This window comes from Lissotriton vulgaris, chromosome 3_1 (genome assembly GCF_964263255.1).
Source record: "Lissotriton vulgaris chromosome 3_1, aLisVul1.2, whole genome shotgun sequence".
NCBI classification, from domain to species: Eukaryota; Metazoa; Chordata; class Amphibia; order Caudata; family Salamandridae; genus Lissotriton; species Lissotriton vulgaris.
In genome coordinates, this window is record NC_141689.1 from 1,802,786,558 (window position 1) to 1,802,798,856 (window position 12,299).

The window sequence follows — 12,299 nt, forward strand, 5'->3', positions numbered from 1 at the left end:
CATCATCAACCTTCGAAGGAAGATTAAATAGTAATCAACTGATGCTGCTCCATCTCCACACATGGAGGTGTGGGTCGAGCATGCCTGTTGTCCAAATTGGAGGACCCACTGGTCAGAAGTAATATCTTGCCACCCCTGGAGGAAATAGTGGATCCTTCCTCCTTCAGGGTGGCTGTGTGCCTCAAAGGAAAGACTAAAGCAATTTTGAAGTTTTGGCGGCTGGAGAGACGGGGAACTGAGCTTTGCATTGTCCTTGGATGTTGAGTCTGGGGGCCCCAGTCCTGACCTTGAAAAAACTCTGGGGTTTGTTGTGCTGGTGATTGAATCTGGTATTTTCTGTATGCCAAACCCCTAACTTGGACACAAAAGGGATGACAATTGTTGGGGAAGTGATTGGCAGGTGTGAAGACATCTAAACAATGAGCGGTGGCGCTTCTCCCTTTGAACGGTTTGAGGGCCAGGTTTGCCTTTGCAAGGAAGAGGCGAGAGGCATTGAATGACATATGTATCAAGGACACCTTGGCATCACCAGAGAAGCTTGTGGACCTTATCCATGCATGGTGCTGAAGCATCACGCTTGGGACAAGTGCCCAAACCAAGCAAACGGTCAAATCTGGCCCAGACCAGATAACAAATCTGCTGTCCAGAATAGTTTGAGCTAAAGCCATCACAAGTCATCAGGGACCCCCTGTACGATGTGACCGACCATGTCCCTTAGCGCATGGGTGTAAGCCTCCAAGGAGGACCTTGTAAACTGGAAAAACTATGAGAAAACATAAAAGACAAAAGGAGTTGAGCAGACAGCATATGTCTGACCTATATCAGGTCTCACTCATTCAACCAATGAGGTTATTCGGAAGGGAAAGTTATCCTTTATAAAGAAACATACAATAGCGGATACAAAAATACAGGCCTCTGTTGTCAGTGGAAAACCAAAAGATAGGATTCTCGTATTTTACACTGGTCTTATGGGATCCCTTGCAACTGAAACAAAATTAAAAGCACTAAAGCAATGTGCATTGTTTGGGGCTTACTGAAGTTTATCTTTAAATGTTTCATAGAGAATATCATCTGTGAAAAGTGTATTTTTAAGCTAATGAACCTAACATGTCAAATGCTGAGAAATCAATCACTAATTATTACCAGACTAAGAAAAGAACGAAAGGATATACATGAAACGTTTGGAGAAACAGATCCATTTACAATACATGGGCTTGCAAGGAAAACATGATGCTTTTAATTCTTACGGTGTGATTAATTAACTGACAGTTAACAATAACAAAACTGATATTTGGAGGCAAGAAACAAAACAGGAGCTTTAGGTCCCATATGGTCTAAGTTCAAAATAGACCAAATATTCAGGATAACAGTAAATGCAAAACTAAATTGGACTGATAACCTGAACGTTTCAAAACAGAAGGCAGTGTCCCTAGAGGGTTGACTATTAAAGACATACTGTATTTATGGTGGAATATTTTGACTCCCACTTCTCAAAGCCTATACAGTAAAAATAATTCCATGAGCTTCATATGGAGCTGAATTTGTTACAGTGGGTAAGGAGATGGCCAGTATTGCATTTAAATGCCTATTGGGGTTTCCTCCCAGTACAACTTTGCAAGCATTACTACTGAGAATGAGATGAACAGAGCACATTTAGCTCATACATGCTTTATAAGATTTTTAACTATCCCACATAGGGATAATCAGGAAAAAATGTCTACAATTTGAAACCAAGCTCTTTTTTGGGGGCAAAACAAAGGTGGCCAGGACATTCACTCAGCGTGTTATACAAATAAATGATTCATTTGAAGACTGTCATGAGCAATATTTAGGGACTATTAAATGTATTAGAATGCATTGAGATGTTAGGGATACTTATTAAGTAGAAAATTACATACATGATGAAGTAAAGAACAATCAAGTGTGGCCATGGACAAAAATTGGCTTGGAGATCATAATATATATTTCAGTATCTATATATAACTTTTTAGATTAAAACTGGCAGGCAAATTCTGTGATTAATGGATCAGATAGTGAAGAGTATGGGATGATGTATAGGTCATATTACAACAAAGTTTGCTATTTTACACACTATAATGGATTATACTATTTCTGACACTCTAAATTGCAGGTTTTTAAGCCCGCCCCCCTATTAAAAATATGTAATAGGCACTTGTTCTCCTAAAATTGAACTGATTGGTCATATACATTCTGCTGCCAAACTTTCTGCACTAGAGAATTTTTATTAAAAAAACTACTAAGGAAATCAAGATGTGCATATGTCAAGTATTTTGCATTTGAGATTGCAATAAATGAGGACATTTTGTTTAAAATGCTTTGTAAATATGTTTAATGGAATAATTCTCAACTAATAACTATTTCAATAAATAAAAGATAATCCATATACACATGAAGTACATTTTCCTGGAGGCACTTTTAGCAGTTACCATTTTGTAATAAAAATGGCATGTTAAATGCACAAACTTCACACTGAAAGATTTTTTATCTTGAGTAGAGGAAGCCAAACTTTGCTTACCCCATTTTTGGATGATATGAATGAGAGAGGACCTGGCAAGCCTCGCCGGTGTAATTTTGACTAAAATATCTAAACAAACAAAAAAAAAATACATTGTTAGATGTTTCATGCTTCCACATGCAGGGATCAGTAGTAGAAGTTGCTTAGAGACAATGACACATTTTGCTGACACCGGCAAGTCAGTTAACATATTTTGATTCTGTTTTCAAGGCTATTCATGAAAAATCAAAACTGCGAACTTGATATGTATTCTTAAAACTGTAAGAAAATACAAAGTGATACATGTAAAACTGTATCGAATATATAGGTCACCGCTTTTTTAATAACCTTCTACTAGATGGGGGTTCAAAACTTCATATGTAGGGTGGAATGGTACAGATCACCCATTCTACCACTCCAGGCTTTGTTACTAGTTCTGTACACAAACAGCGATCGGATGATGGATCACTGAAACTAAAAAGAGGAGGACAATAGGAGGCTTCAATGACAACAGTCTCATAGTGGACTTTGGCATAGAAAGGGTAAGTGAAATACGTTCATCCCTTGTACACTATTAGTTCTGTAGGTCCACAGCAATTTAATGCATTTCATATTCCTATAAATCCATTGATGGAGGGTGTTGTGGTGGACACTTTGGAATACAAAAATGCCAGAATAAGACGACATTTGCAGCCAAAGTGTTTCTTTCTCTTTTGGATACATTTCACAGGTGAACAAATCAAGGAAAGAAGAGGAAAGAGAAATCATGGTGTTCAGCAAGTGAGCCGAGGAGCAAACCTAATGCTGTCAGATGTCCTCGTTGGAAAAGGTTAGCGTGGCGAGCTGCCGCTTTGGAACTGGAAAACTGATGCTCACGTAAAGCGCTCCAATACCTTCCAGTTGGGTTCACGCTACAACTGCAAGCAAATTAACAAAAGGAATAGCATAGGCACTGAAGCTCTCCCAACTGTACACACACGTTTAATAGCAAAGTGAAATTAAACACAGCTTCATATTAGTGCACAGAGCCGTCGCACTGATTATAATACAAATGTTCTCGTTGGAAAATGTTTAGGGCAGCGAGCTGCTACTTTGGAACTGGAGAACTGGTGCTTACGCAAAGCGATCCAATACCTTCCGGTTGGGTTCACGCTACAACTGCAAAAACAAGCCATCGCCGCAGTGCGTAAGGTGGGCATCGTGCATGCAGAATGCCAATACACAAACCATCACCCAAAGAAACAAGCATTTGCAATACAATAGGTCTCACATTTACGCGAGTTTGAGCAGGGGCGGCTCCTTCATGTAGGGGGAGGACCGTCGCCTCACTGCATTCTCGCAGTCTGAGAAGCAGAAACATAAAATGGTATTTTAACTACCATTTTATGTTTCTCCTTCTCGCACTGCGAGAAATCAGAAGGCTATGCCTGGTTGGGGGCGAGCGGTCCTGGAGGAGTTCAGGGAAGGAGTGGCTTGCCCGCTCTGAGTGCGCTGACTGTTTGGTTGTCCCCAGGGCCGACCAAACCAGTCATACGCACTCTGCATTTTCTCTATGTAGGCTGCAAGCAGCCTACATAGAGAAAATGGACTCCCCATAGATACCTGTGGGGTTGGTGTCGTAGCCAATCACAATGCGGCCATTGCAGCATTGTGATTGGCTTAGTGGAGGAGAGGGAGGCTGCCTGCTTCGGTTTCCTGTGGGCAGAGTGAAGAGAAGCGACACATCCTCTCCCCCGCGCGAACCCCCCCATCTCCCCACCCGAGAGTCATGCAGTCTGCGACGGAGTTTGCTCATATGGCATTGTAAATAACAATGCCTTTTATTTGTATTTTGGTTTTTAAAACATAAATAAAATTTGTCATTCACAATGCTAATAGCTTAAACTCTTGCAAATGCGAGACCTGTTGCCTTCCAAATTCTTGTTTGTAAAAGCGCCCTATGCCGCGCTTTCACTTTAATGGTGGCCATGCACTTTCCTTTAGACGGCTCACGTCTAAAGAAAGGTGCATGGCCGCCATTAAAGTGAAAGCGTAGAATAGGGGGCTTTTACAAAAAAAGCATTTGTTTAAGTTGTGAAACAAATGTATTTTTTTGTGAAAGCGCCCCATGCCGTGCTTTGAATTTTATGTCGGCTACACCCCTTTCTTTAACAGGCAGCTTATCTAAAGAAAGGTGCTGCCGCCATGAAAGTAAAAGCTTGGTATGGGGTGCTTTTAAAAATAAAAAGCAATTGTTAAGCGGCACAGGGCATGCAGAAGTGCTGCACTGTGCAGGAAGCATTTTTGAAAGATAAAGTGCAGAGACCATGATCAGGCGTCATGAAAACAGAATGGGTTAGGGAGAGCCTGTCATACCTGCAAAAGCAACTAGATTAAAGACATTAAAGAAAATAGTGCTCACAGACTGTAGAAGAAGAGAAGAAGAAGAAAATGCATTTATATACAGCGCGATTGCTGCCCTGGGGCGTCCAAGCGCTAAGGAACCAGAAGGGGGGTGTAGTGAGGCTGGCAGAGACTGGGAGGAGGGGAAGGGGGCTGAAATGATTACGGGGATTTGAACAGATGTGTTTTAAGTTGCTTGCGGAAGGAGGCAAGGTTAGGATTAGATCTCAGGTGAAGGGGAAGGGAGTTCCAGATTTTTGAGGCGTTGAAGGTGAACATTCTTCCGCCTGCTCTAGACCTTTTAATTCTGGGGACTGTTGCCATAAAAGCCTGACTAGAGCGTAGGTCTCTGCCTGGATGGTATTGGCTAACTAGGCTACGCATGATTTTAGGGCCCGAGTCCCAAAAGGCCTGGTGGGCGATACACATTGCTTTGAAGGTGACTCTTTTACGTACTGGCAGCCAGTGAAGGCTGGTCAGTGCCTCTCTAACTGGGGTTCTGCGTGGAATTTGCAGTAGGGTACGGGCCGCACAGTTCTGTACCAGTTGTAGTTTATTCAATGTGTACTCTGGGGCTCCCAGATAAAGGACGTTATTTGAGTCCAGGCGTGATTGTATTATGCCCTGAATAGCTGTTTGTTTTGCCTCCATTGGGAGCAAGGGAAGGACCTTCTTCAGTGTCCGGAGAAATCCAAAGCAGGTGGCGGAGAGCTTTGTGGCCTGAGTGTTAAGAGCCAGATTCCTGTCCAGCCATACCCCCAGGCTTTTGATGTTATCTTTCGGAACCGGGGGGGAGCCTAGACTGGTGGGCCATAATGACTTGAAGAGGGTCGGATCGGCCGGGCCTGACAGCATGAGCTCCGTTTTGTCCCCATTCAGCTTTAGTGAGGACAGGGTCATCCAGGACTTCACCTCCTCCAGGCATTTGGTTAGGCCCCCCGATGGAGAGTGTTGGGCTTCCTGCGCTAAGGAGACCACCAGCTGTGTGTCGTCCGCATAGGATATGATCTTGACTCCATACGGACGAACTACCTCAGCCAGTGGCCTCATATAGATATTAAAAAGCGCAGGGCTTAGAGAGGAGCCCTGGGGGACTCCACACTTCAGGGGTATGCTGGAGGAGACTGCTTGTCCGTCAAACACCTGGAACGACCTATTGCTTAGGAAGGATTTTATCCAGAGCCAGGCCTTGTCCACGATGCCGACGTTTGATATACGGTTCAGTAAGGTGTTATGACTGACCGTGTCAAACGCCGCACTAAGATCAAGGAGGACCACTGCCACTGATCCTCCTTGTACTGTAGCTGACTGTAACAACACAAGTAAAAAGTCCAGTCCTCATGGGAGGTTATAAATGCAGACATGGCATTACTAAGGCAGGACTAACAAGCCTATTAACTAATCACGAGCAACCATTTAGAAAGGACAGTAGCAGGAGCCAATAGAAAAGATGGGCAGAGCTTCAAGTCCATACCTGAACACAGCATGCCTTGAAAGCAGTGCATGCGCTGCCCAGGCTCGACCTAAGAAGGAGTGTGCACAAATATGCGTTAATTAAAGAACGTGGAACATCACATGTAGCAGGGGCAGTCCTCAGGGAGTATCTAAACAACAAAATGCAGGAAAATTTAGACTTACTGATCAAGCAGAAGCATGCATTTATAAAAGGCACGAACTGGAACCAATGAAAAAAGAGGGGCAGCTTCAAGCCACAGTAGACATTACAGTATGCCTTGCAGAGCAGCTCATGCGCTGCCCAGGTTTGACCTAAAAAGTTGGGACACACAGCAAGCATTAATCACTTGGAAGCAAAACAAATTAAATGTCACTGACAAAAGCAAATCATAAGCAGGGGGGGCAGCAAGTCCACAGAGCGAATATAGCATGTTGAGAGACAGCACATGCGCGCTTCCTAGGCTCAACTTAACCCTTTCCATGCTGGTGACGAACCCCAGCCGTCACGCTCTGCGGCGCTCGTGTGCTGATGACGGCTGGGGTTCGTCACGGCCCCGTCCTGTTCTTTTGTTTACCGCACAGCCGCGGAAACGGACAAGCATGGAAGGGGTTAAGAATGATGAATTATGAAATACTTACTTAACAAAGTAACTCATGAATTTATCAAAAAGAAATTCTGTACATATAGAAGGGGCTAATTTGATGACCTCTTGGGAAGAGTGTACACATTTGCTAAAAAACACAATGATCTACCAAGAAGCACCAAGTGTGACAGTAACAGTCATCTGCACCCCAGGGACCAACTCTGATATGGACTCCCAAGAAGCGGGGTTCAAGGATCCACAGCAACATTAGAGATGCGATGACATTATCTTGGAAATCAAAACACGAACGCACAATATACAAGCATTTGATTAAAATCAAATTCAATCTGGAACAGTCAACCCTCAACATCCCGGTCAACCACTATAGAACACTATCGAAAAACAGGAAAACGACCAGATGAATCCCACCATCTAGCTGTAAAACTCTTCTCTGAAAGACTAACAGAAACAGCATTGCAGGTTATCAATAAATACCTCTCCATTGGCTCCCCGTCAAATTGAGACCTGGTATATATCAAAACAGACCTGTTCACATTCACAAGGAAACAAACTGAAACTAAAAGCATTCTACAATTTCCAAACCTATGCAACAAGCAAGAAAACTGAAACATGGATAAGTTCATTTGCAGCAGGGGAACTGGAGGAAAATACATCTTATTGAAACATTATGAGACTCAGGCCACCATAGCACCTCATCACAATCACCCTTCAACTACCATCAGGGAACTCACCTGACTATTCTGCATATCAACCTTAACATATTTGGATAATCAATCCTTCAAAATATACAAAGCAGAAGAAATATCTACCATCTAATATGAATTTATAAGAAAAACAGGCCTTTAAACATCTAGAAAAAAACCAGGAAATCATTATCAAAAAGGCAGAAAAAGGGAGCAACATTGTCACATTACACCCTGATGATTATTTTAAGGAGAAAGAATGACAATTATTGGATACCATCTGCTACATAAACAACTGTTGAACCTCATGAACAAAATACAGGGGTCATATAGAAAACTGGAAAATTAGTATGAACAAAGATTACTTTTAAGTGAAGAAAAACATCTACTCCCAGAACATTCAACAATGGCAACCTTTTGGTTTTTGCCCCAAGTACATAAAAGGGTTTTTCTGCCACCTGGAAGACCAGTTGCAAGTGGACTCAATTGCATACGCTCACAACTTTATGAATGTGTGGACCATCATCTAGAGCCACCAAAGTAAAGTCTTTTCTCACACCAAAGAAACTAAGATTGTCTTACAATAATTAGACAATACTGAGTGACATAAAGACTGTACTTGACACTTGTGATATGGTGAATGTATATACATCAATCAAACACAAAGATGGATCTGGACTGCACACTTTCTTTAAATCAACAATATGGTAATTAATATTTTAAGATCTTGCATAACCAACAATGACTTTAGTTTTAAAAAGCAATACAATTTACAGATACAAGGAACCGTGATGGATGCCAAATCTGCAGCATCATCTGTTTCAGCTTCATGGTGAAAGTTGAGAAACATTGGCTCTGAAACGGATACCTTCAACAAATTTATTCCACGTGATCTTTTGCGGATCTTTTGTAGATGTTACAGAGATTACTTTTTGGCCATCTGACAGGGACCATTCATGCTATTATATGCCTACCTACTCAAAATGAAACAGAATAGATGGAACATACAATCTTTAACATCTGAACACACACAGCAAGTTATTGGATTTCACAATTTATACTACAGACAACAAAACACAAAAAACACTGCATAAGATAGAAAAAGGAAAGAAACTGAAGCAACTCATTACTTCTATCCAGCAGTTGCTATCTACTGAGCATTATTGGCAACATCAATTGGGGAGAATTCCAGAAGAATAAAAGAAACTGAAACGAGGACTCAGTTTAGAAGATCAAAGCCCATGATCTAACAGACCATCTAGCAGCTTGAGAATATGATCGGACGCGCTAGGAAAAAACATTATCAAAGTGCACATCTTCAATCGATCCAACTTGGTGAAGGAAATGAGAAAAAAGAAACATTCCAACAAAGATCCGATCAGTTTTATAACTAACGTTCATAACAAACATCACTACATTAGACATACTCATAAAAAACAACTTCCCTTACTACAAAAAAAACATGTATAAATAACGCTTTTCCTCCTGTGCCGCAAATTAATTTCCCACATGCCCCCATTCTCTGGCAATTACTCTGCCATTCCGAATTCATGGATAAAAGGAAGAAACAGTCGGAATTTCTCAATAGACCTAAATGTTTTTGGATTTGCCAGCATTGGTGTAGCTGTAAATTGGGTAAAAATAAACTCATTGAACTGTGATCCCATCTGAGTAAGGTCCGAATTAAAGTAAGGAGATGCTCTTAGAAGTATCGGCCCTTTTCAGGGCTGTCCAGTAGGGGTGACTTGGGATGCCTGATGAAGAGGTTGGGGAGGAGAAGTGTGTAGCACTGCCACAGTCAACAGGAATTAGGTTTGGTTTGAAAAGGGCTCTTTAGAAGAGGAAAACAGGTGCACTGGAGGAAGTGAAGAGTCTTTCTCTCGCTTCTTATGTGTCCTTCAAAAGTGGAGTTGCTAATTGTCTCAGCGGAGAGCTAAACACAGAAGGCATGGACGCCAGAAGCCGTTGGTTGAGTCTGAGAATTTCTAGTTGGTAAAAAGCTCCAGGCGAAAGAGGACGTAGTCATGTCACTACCCTAACCTAATCGCAGACTGATCAACAGCCAACAAACAAGCAAGTTAAATTGGGGAGAAACTGGAGAACCTGGTTTGAATCCCGGCCGTGGCTCAACATCAGGTGATTCTGGGCAAATTGCTTCATTTCCATTTGCCTATCAATCTTGTTCTCTTAAAAACGACATTGGGCTAATGAGCCAAGTTCACACTATTTTTTCTTATATAATTGCAAATAATTTAACCACTCCACTATAAACTCTACATTCACTGCTATATTCAAGCAAACTGTACTCTGCTAAATACCAGGATCCATTTATAGAATGATAACAGTAGAGGCTGCAGCACTTAATGTTCTGAAAAGATGTTAGCAAACAACCCTCTGCTCTGAGAGTTAGAACTTGGTCCCATTTATCTACATTGGTATTAATAACCCTGTTGTGCTATGGCACTAACAGTTTGATTTCTATTGAGCTTGTTCAAAGCTTAATTGTATGAAAGCGTCTCTTGCAATATAATCACTTGATCAAGGCCTGGTGGTAATGCAGGAAGTGTAGGACAGTACGGTAGAAGACAGGATGAGCTCTGAAGCATTCCTGCAAGATGGATTTCAAACAGTGTAGATTGTCACACTCGTGTTAAGACTTGTTGTTCTTAATAAACACTCCTCTATGGATCCAAACTTTGCACAGTGGCATCCATATAACTAGATATATATACATGAACAACTCGACAATTATGGTTAGTCATACTGCAACTTTACTACCCCAATACTACCATATTTTTCAATGCTATACAGACAATGCTTTTACAACTCGAGTTATAGGATTACTGAATGACAAATGACATTTCAGAAAAAAATTATTCATTAAAAGTAGGGCCTAACAAAGCAGGTTAGTCAGAGACCTAATCAAAGCTAAACAAGAAAAATACACAACGCACTTACAAAAGATTTGCCAGCCCCAGCATGCCCATGCCCCGGAAGTCTGTTTTGGGATCATCTCCTTGAAAACCAATGTCACCCCACTGCTTTGTAATTCTGGATTTTAGTTTTTCATGAGGCTTCAAGAGGTTCCAAAGCTAAAAAATAAAAAAGAAAGTTAGTAAGCATGGCTAATGCCAAATACCTTTGTTTTACTCAGTTTAAGGTTAATTCTTTATTTACCAGCAGGATGAGAACATAGAGCACTGAGCACATAAATTTAGAAGCAAATGTACTTTATGTGAATAACTGTATCCCCCAGATGTTTATCCTCTGACTACTTCTACATTTTGAAGAACAATCTAAAAAGATAGAAAGTTCTCTGGTCCAGGAAACGCACGGCACCTTCCCTGTCCCACTCATGACAGGTATCATTTAAAGTTACTATGCTTACATGAGGCCTTGTATCGTGTCCTGAGCCAGAGAGAGATAGCTGGGAACAGTATGTAGTCAGTACTGTTTTTTATCACTGCTGTCCAGGGGCCTTAGATAATATTTCACTTCAAATGATATAACCAGGTACTCTCGTTATAATGCAGGCACTTGAATGGTAGCTAGGACGAGCAGCCAAATCTTACACCTGGAGGTGTAAAACCATTGAAACTATATACAGAAAGACAGTCTCCAGATTCAATAAAGGTCAATTTGCAGTAAGACTTTCAATCTGATAACAAGACTGGGAGCCTCATATGACCTATAGCACACTGACCAGTATTTGGCTTGTGAAGCACAAGAATGGCATCCAGCACTCCAGCGTACTGAAGTTAGAATTGTTTGCTCAGCTGATGGACATTCAAGACCCAAAGAGGCCTCCCCATGCATGGTAGTAGACACTTCAGGGGAAACATATTCATGGCGGCAGGTCCGTAATACCATCAAAGCATGACATGCAGCTTATGCTTCTTTTAAATTGAGACCTCCAATGGGAAAGTAAGGGGCTGACTTTAGACTTCAACATAATGAATCTCCTACATGTTCTCAGAGTTTTCTCCCACTATGTGAAGCATGTTTCAGATTTTTTTTCCCTCTTGGGGACCACCATGACATAGCAGTCATGCGCTATTGGCTAACATACACTGTGGGTCTGGTGGCAGACTGATTCTGTGCACCCCCACCGCGCATGTTATCCTTGTTTGCATTAGTTAGCTCACAGTGCCCCTAGAATCTCCTTTCATCAGACAGATTAGTTTTTGGCAACCTCAGAACACACTAAACCCTGTTGTCTGAGACTCATGGAAACAATATACTACTTTTCACCCAGTCACTCGTGCTTGCTCATTTTGTCTCAGAGAGATGCACAGAAAAAACAGTTGAGCGTGTTTACAATAAGAATTTATTGTACTGTTGTTCTTCTAGTGTAAAATATATGCGCTGCTACAACTGTTAGACAGTAGCAGAGATATAGGATCAGCAGTACAGTGAATAAAAAGGAATAGTACAGTTCTGCCATTTTGCAATGGTCATGAACATATACATGAATATAAAATGCATATACATGAATATAAAATGTATTTATAAAATAAAGCGCATACTCCAACAATACCGGTCTAGATATACCTAAGTGCACCTAGCATGTGAGTAGGTGTGAAAGAGCTAATAAGCCTAGGAGCCAAGAATACCACTAGGTTTTAGTCGAACCCCATTACCTCAATAATGACAGTGTGG

At 41.4% G+C, this 12,299-nt stretch overlaps 1 protein-coding gene across 1 annotated transcript in view; it reads right to left on the reverse strand.

Moving 5' to 3' along the window:
• Positions 1–12,299, reverse strand: part of ELMOD2 (ELMO domain containing 2) — a 173,071-nt gene that overhangs the window by 30,784 nt on the left and 129,988 nt on the right. The window contains exons 6-7 of the mRNA XM_086962234.1: positions 10,599–10,732; positions 2,537–2,605 (exon numbers count right to left, since the gene is read on the reverse strand). Coding sequence (XP_086818360.1) covers positions 2,537–2,605; positions 10,599–10,732 — 203 coding nt within the window. The remainder of the gene's footprint in view (positions 1–2,536; positions 2,606–10,598; positions 10,733–12,299) is intronic.